At 33.2% G+C, this 6,811-nt stretch overlaps 1 protein-coding gene across 1 annotated transcript; it reads right to left on the reverse strand.

Annotated features, from left to right (window-relative positions):
• Positions 1–1,583: 1,583 nt before the first annotated feature.
• On the reverse strand, positions 1,584–2,354 carry LOC119506871 (coiled-coil domain-containing protein 70-like). The gene has a single exon (XM_037799920.1). It carries the CDS (start codon positions 2,352–2,354, stop codon positions 1,584–1,586), a length of 771 nt encoding a protein of 256 aa, XP_037655848.1.
• Positions 2,355–6,811: the final 4,457 nt, after the last annotated feature.

Genomic DNA, 6,811 nt, shown 5'->3' on the forward strand with positions numbered 1-6,811 from the left:
AAAATCACCTACAGGTAGTAGAGTGGCATATTCACAAATCCTAAGATACTAAAGTTGGCTCCTGGCTACAAGATTCTGCCACTCCTTTTGTGGTAGGAACAGTGATAAGGGCTTACTTTGTACCAATTGGGCTACAAGTCAATCAACCACATGTCTATAAATTTGCTTTTTAAGCTTCCCCAAGGCTGAATCGTTTTATTTAAACGGTGTCTATTTAAGTGCTGTGGAACAGTGGTTGAACTGTATATCAGGCAGATGGACTTTGTTAAGGAATAAAGTAACCATGTTTAAATATTTACCTTCCTCTACAGGTTGTGAAATTCTTAAAATCAGGTTACATGTCTCTTTTCACTTTTCATCCCTAAATGTATGTGTATAGCTTAGTAGATTGTTCATTAGAGGTGCTCAAAAAATGCATGTTGACTTGTTTCAGGAGTGGCTGCTTTATAGTAAAACCATCAGCAGCACGGTGTGGGGTAGGGGAGAGTCTCTTCCTGTACATTTTTGTATCCCCATACCTCAACATCAGACAAGAATCATGATGACGTATGGCTTCTGTTATTCAATAAAAGCCCATTAAATATTTATCCTGTATTAAGGGTTCAAAATATACAGTGATTAAAAAATAAGGACACTAGCCATCTAGCAGTTTGTAATCTACTGTTCTGCAACAACATATAGCCTTAGTAAATCTTTGAGTCCATGTGACTCAGTTTTCTTAATAATTACTTTTAAAGAAAAGCATTGGGTTAGATAGATCAATTATCAATATTAACACTTCTGCAAAATCCTTTCCTTCCTTCCCTAATTTTCATTGACTACAAACTGCTTCACAGATTCACATTCTAAGCTCCAAAACCCCTATTGTAGTTTTGGAGAATCATTTTTTCTCAACTCCCTCTTATGCCTCTTTAATGCTTTATTAGGTGACACACTCCCACTCCAAGCAAGAGGCAGAGGAAAATAATTGAGAGGAAAAATAAAGAAAAAGAGAGGAATCCCGTGAACACTCATTCATTACTAATTTTTGTAATATCATATATTCTTTAACTTCTTATTTTAGTGCTACTCTTCAAGAAGATCAATGGAGTAAGCTTAAGAGGCAGAAGAGATTTTCTTCTATAATATATCTTTGTTCACAATAGATATGAAACAAAAATGCAAAACACTCACTGTGTTGTTCACGGTTCTAAAAGCAAGTTTTAAGACAAATATTTCCTCTGTGCTCTTAATTTCTTAGAAGAGGAATCCATGATATTTACCCAGCATCTCTGAAAGTGAAGAGCAAACTCAGCTTGCCCATGAAGTGCCAAATGTTTTGACTGATACATCTTTTGCCTTCAAAAATAGTTTACCAATAATAGTAATCTAAAATTTAAATAAACCTAAAGAACAATTTCCCTTTTGACTTTTCATAAACTTTATTTAGTTTCCAGGATGAAATAATGAGCACTGTAAATTTCCAGACTTTTGACTCTGATCTCAACAACAGTATTTCACCTTTGGAAGCTTAAATTTTTTTCTGGAATGTCAATGATTTTCATGGTTTGCTGGTTACATCTTCAAGTCACACTTCCCCTGCTCTACTGTACTATTGTGCATTTCCCAGCAAGCATATGGTGTTTGCTGTTATTTCCCTGAAGGATCTTATTCCACTCCTCAAGGACTTTAGCCTCCCCCAGAAGGGCATCCTTCTCCTCTTGAAGGGCACTGTTTTCTTCTCTAAGAGCCTTGTTTTCCTCACGAAGAGCCTGCTCCTCCTTCCACAGAGCCTGCTCTTCCATCTTAAGGGCTATTCCCTCCTTCATCAGGGCCTGTTCCTCCATTTTGAATGCTTTTTCCTGGTGTTGGAGGGCCATGATCTCTTTATGGAGAGACCTGACTTCTTCCCGAAGAGCCTTTGCCTCATTCTGGAAGGCTTTCTCCTGTTCCTTGAGAGCGTTGATCTGGGCCTCCAGGGCTCGATTCTGTTGCCAATAAGACTTTCTTTCTGTGTTCAAGGCATTGACTTTTTCCCCAGATGATTTTTGGCTCTCTAAAATCATGCTTTTAACCTTCCAGAGAATCTGGTTTTGCTGTCTCAGAGACTGGTTCTCTTCCCTGATTAACTGGTTATCCATTCGGAAGACTTTGTTTTCTCGTTGAAGGGCTTTATTCTCCCCCCGGAGGGACTTGTTTTCTTTTCTAAGTTCCCTGTTCTCATCTCTGGATATCTTATTGTCTCTCCAAAGATTTGTTTCCACCCCATGAGATTCATGTTTGAGCTTATTTCCATCTTGAGTGCAAGAGAAAAATGAGGAAAACAAGCACAGTATTTTTCTTCTATTTATCCACTTTGATTCAGAGACAGCCATTGCTTCCTTAATGTTTTGTCTGAGAAAAGAAAAAGATATCTATTTATATAGATAGATATATACACTCCAGGTGAATTTATCAGATGCTGGGTTCAACCAAAGATGAACTAATGATATTTATAGAAGAAAAAGTCCTGGATTTGTTGAGAATTTGTTTACATAGAATTGGTAGTTGTGTCTACTCATTCAAGGAATATGGCAGGGATCTAAAAGAGGCTCTGTCAGGCCCACTGCAGGAGAACAAAGTGAAAACATGAATAGAAGTCCATAAATTAACTATTAGGTTGATATAATCAAAACTAAATGAGTTTGAAATTCAACACATAAATTATAACTTGCTAACTTTATTATAGATTGCATACTGAATTTGATTGAGAGTAATGCATTGAATTATCTGTGTGCCTATGAGCTAAACATTCTGCTAAATAAATTCTGTTTAATTTCTATAACCTAATTACTTGCCATTGATATGGAATTATACCATGCATTTAAAAAACATTCCTGGCTTTGTAAGAACTAGAAAACACTTTTAAAGAAGTTATACACTATAATTTTATGATATTTATTTAGGTTATTAGTAGTTATATGAAATATACAGGCAGTAAGACTTACATTTGAGTGGTCTCTGAACTCCCTGCAAGTCTGATTTTTTTTGTAGTACTAAAAAACAAGTAGGCAACACTTTATGTCATCTATAGTGATGTCATTTAGTGTTGACCCTAGTAACATAATGGGTGCTATTTGTAGTGTTTGGTTTTTTAGTGTGCATTTTAGGTTAAAAAGTTAAACCCATTTAAAAGAGAAAATGCTGAAGTTATATTGGGTATTGCTACCTGTTATTATATAAGTATTCACTCCTGGAATCTATCTAAGTTATTAACTTGATTAAAAACATTGATTTAGTTATTAGCAAAGCACTTCTAATTATTATATTCTAGGAATTGAAAAATACTAGAAAACTGTTCAATTATGAAATATTTGAAATGATTTTATGATCACTGTTGAATAATCAGTATTGGGTAAATTTCTATATTGCAAAAATAATGAGATAGCACTGGAAAATTTTTAATTCTGGCAATCCTATCTAAGATAAATGTTATATTATCCACTATATGCCCATTGCTAAGTCATAAAACAACAGATACTGACTGTCATAATTTAAAAAAATTGCAGACTTTTGGAGAGATGTTAAAATATTGCATGTCAAAAAGGTTTAAATTGATTATCATTTTAACTTTCTAATTGGTAAAAGTGTAAGCTTGAAAACTAAATACACAGTAGCATTTATAAACCAAAACCACTTACACCCAAAAGGAGGTATGCCAATTTATTCATCTTACCAGATTTCTCAGCAGCTGTTTACATTTTATCCATTTAACAAGGTTGAAAAAATAAGGATTTTCATGTCTCATGCATTCATAAAATTCTCTCTCTCTCTCTCTTTCTCTCTCTGACTAAAATAATATGTATTCTTTTGTGTCTGGCTTATTTCACTGAGGATAAGTTTTTTTGAATCATCCATGTAGTAGTATGTATCAGAATTTCATTACTTTTTTATTGCCAAACAGTATTCCATTGTGTGAAAACAACTTTCTTTTTCTCTTACTACAAATAGTAAGAGAAAATCATAATGGCATGAAAATGATAGTTAATGTAAAATTAATAAGAGCCACATGAAAAGTTTTTATTTTCTTTGTCTTTCATTTATTGAGTGTGAAATATCCATTTAATTATCTTCATCTATAACTGAAATGGGGAAGTATTTTATGTGAATGTGTGCCAGTTTTTTTATGCTAGAATTTCTATTTTTGTGCTACTGCTACCATGGTAGCTCAAGATTCAAAAAAAAATTGGTCTAAAAAATAAAGAATTCTGTGTATTCTGTATTGGAATATTGTGATTCTTAAGATTTAAAAGGCAAACTGGGAAGTAAGAAAGAAAATTTCTGTTGTCTTTAATCTATTGCATAAATCAAAATCATAATTAAGAACTTTCCCACAAATAAACTACAGGCTCAAATGGCTTCATCAGTAAATTATTCCTAATATTTAAGAAAGAAATAATACTAACTTTTCCATGAATTTCTTCCAGATGATAGAAAAAGAATGAACAACTTGTGTTGAGGCCACATAACCCTGACATAAAAACCTGACAAGAACATTACAAGAAAGAAAAATTATAGCCCAAAATATCTCATGAAAGTTATGACAATGCAGAAATCCTAAATAAAAGAATAATATACTGAGTCCAGTGTTTCAAAAAATAAGTAATATATCACCACCAAAGTGGGTTTAATTTATGCATGCAGGATAGCATTAACATTGGAAAGTCAATTAATGTAATTAACCTCGTTAACAGAACAAAGGAGGAAAACCTTATCTCATGCTGAGATGAGAAAAAATATTCTAATAGGTTCAGAGAAAGTATCTGAATTTTTAAAAAAGTCAACCCAATTTCATGATCCAAAATTAAAGCCAAACCACCAACACCACTGACAACAACATCTTTTTAGTCACGTAAGAGTAGAAAGAAACTTCCTTAATTCAATTTTGAGTATTTTAAAAAACATAACTGCAGAAACATGCATGATGAAATAATTATAGTTCAAGAATATAAGGATTTCCATTGTCATCACTTTCATTCATCATTGTACTGGAATTCCTCACTACTGTAATAAGACAAGAAAAGAAATATGGATTAGGAAAAAAAAGTGTGTGTGTGTGTGTGTGTATATATATATATATATATAGTGCTCACTATTTGCAAATGGTATTGCAAACATTAAAATTCAAATTAATCTAGAGAAACGATTAAAATTAAATGCAATTTAGCAGGCTTATTGGATAAAGGATCAATCTAAAAAACCAGCTTTATTTATGTAATGAAATAGCACACACTTGGAAAATGAATTTTAAAACCATATATCATTTACATTGGCAACACACATAAAATACCCAGAAAAAAAATCTATGCAAGATTTCTACACAGAAAAGTACTAAAATTACTGAGAAAAATTAGAGATCTAATAACAGGAAGAGTAGAATATATTTATGAATTGGAAGATCTTAGGTCTTCTCAAATTGATATGTATGTTTAATGGATACCCTGAAAAATAATGGCTGAAATGTGCTGTGTGGGTGTGAATATGTGTATTCGTAAATTGAAAAGTTGATTCTAAAATTTTTATTAGAAGGCAAAGGGCCAGAAGAAGTAAAGACAATCCTAAAAGAACAACTTTTTAAAAAGCCATAGTAAATCAAATTGTGTAGTGTTAATTCAAGGATAGAAAAGTAACATGATGGATCATAATAGAGAGCTCAAAAACAGACTCACATATTCATGAACACTTGAATTATGTTAAAACTGGCATTTCAGAGCTGTGGGGTAAGGAAGGAGAGTTCATTACTTTTTCTAGGTCAACTGCCTATTCGTCAGAGGAAAATGAATCTTGGTCACACCTTCTACCCAAACAAAAAAATCATATCCACTTGGACGGTAAATGTAAATGTGAAAGTTGAAATGATAAAGCTTGTAGAAAACAACAAAGGATAATATCCTTATTACTTTGGGTTTGGCAACCGTTATTTTGAGCAGAAATGCAAATGTATTTTCATCAAAGGAAGATTAAAGAAATGAACTGCACTGGAATTAGGAACATCCGTTTATCATAAGACACCATTAAACAAGTGCAATAGAAACCTACAATTAGAGAGAGAATATTTGCAAAACTTATACCTGGCAAAGGATACATAATACAGAATATGTGAATAATCTCTAAGAGAAAATTTAAAACACAGACAACCTAATATGTAAAAAAAAAAAAAAAAAAAAAAAAAAAGAATGGGCAGATGAACTGAGCAGATATTTCTCAAAAGAGGATATCAAAATGAAAACTTAGGATGCTATGCTCAATTTCTTTACAAATCAGATAAATATGAATTATAACCATGATGATACATCACTTGTTAAGCTCACACATACAAAACAAGGCAAGGCACGATTTGACCAGTAAAGATAAAACAAGCCTCTTTTAGATCTAGGCAGTTTATTACATCTACAGTGAAAAGTACCTGGGAGGTGATGAGAAACCGTCTCATGACAACTTTCCAGGGGAAATAGGGAGGACAGTGTGAGATGACCTGCTGGAAGCCCCTTAAAGACCTGCTATCTGTTCATGATCTGGAAGAAGCGCAAGGTGTTCTGCCCAGACGCAGATAAGCTGTGGTTCAGCCTTTGCCTTTATGGCTATGTGCAGGGTCACCAGGGTGCCTTGGTGGCGTTATTCCCCTACATTACTATATACCCAGAAAAATAGCAAAAATTTAAAAGACTGACATTACAATATCAGAAAGAAGTTAGTTAATTTCTAATAAAGAAGAAAGTTAATAACTTATTCAAATAACTTCTTGGCAGGGACATGAAGGAACCAGACTTTTATGGGTATGGAAACTGGTGCA

The sequence above is a fragment of the Choloepus didactylus genome, chromosome 12 (assembly GCF_015220235.1).
Source record: "Choloepus didactylus isolate mChoDid1 chromosome 12, mChoDid1.pri, whole genome shotgun sequence".
Lineage (NCBI taxonomy): Eukaryota > Metazoa > Chordata > Mammalia > Pilosa > Megalonychidae > Choloepus > Choloepus didactylus.

Excerpts from the sequence above, each read along its gene's own strand:
- LOC119506871 (XM_037799920.1), bottom strand. The coding sequence starts at position 2,354 with ATGGCTGTCTCTGAATCAAAGTGGATAAATAGAAGAAAAATACTGTGC.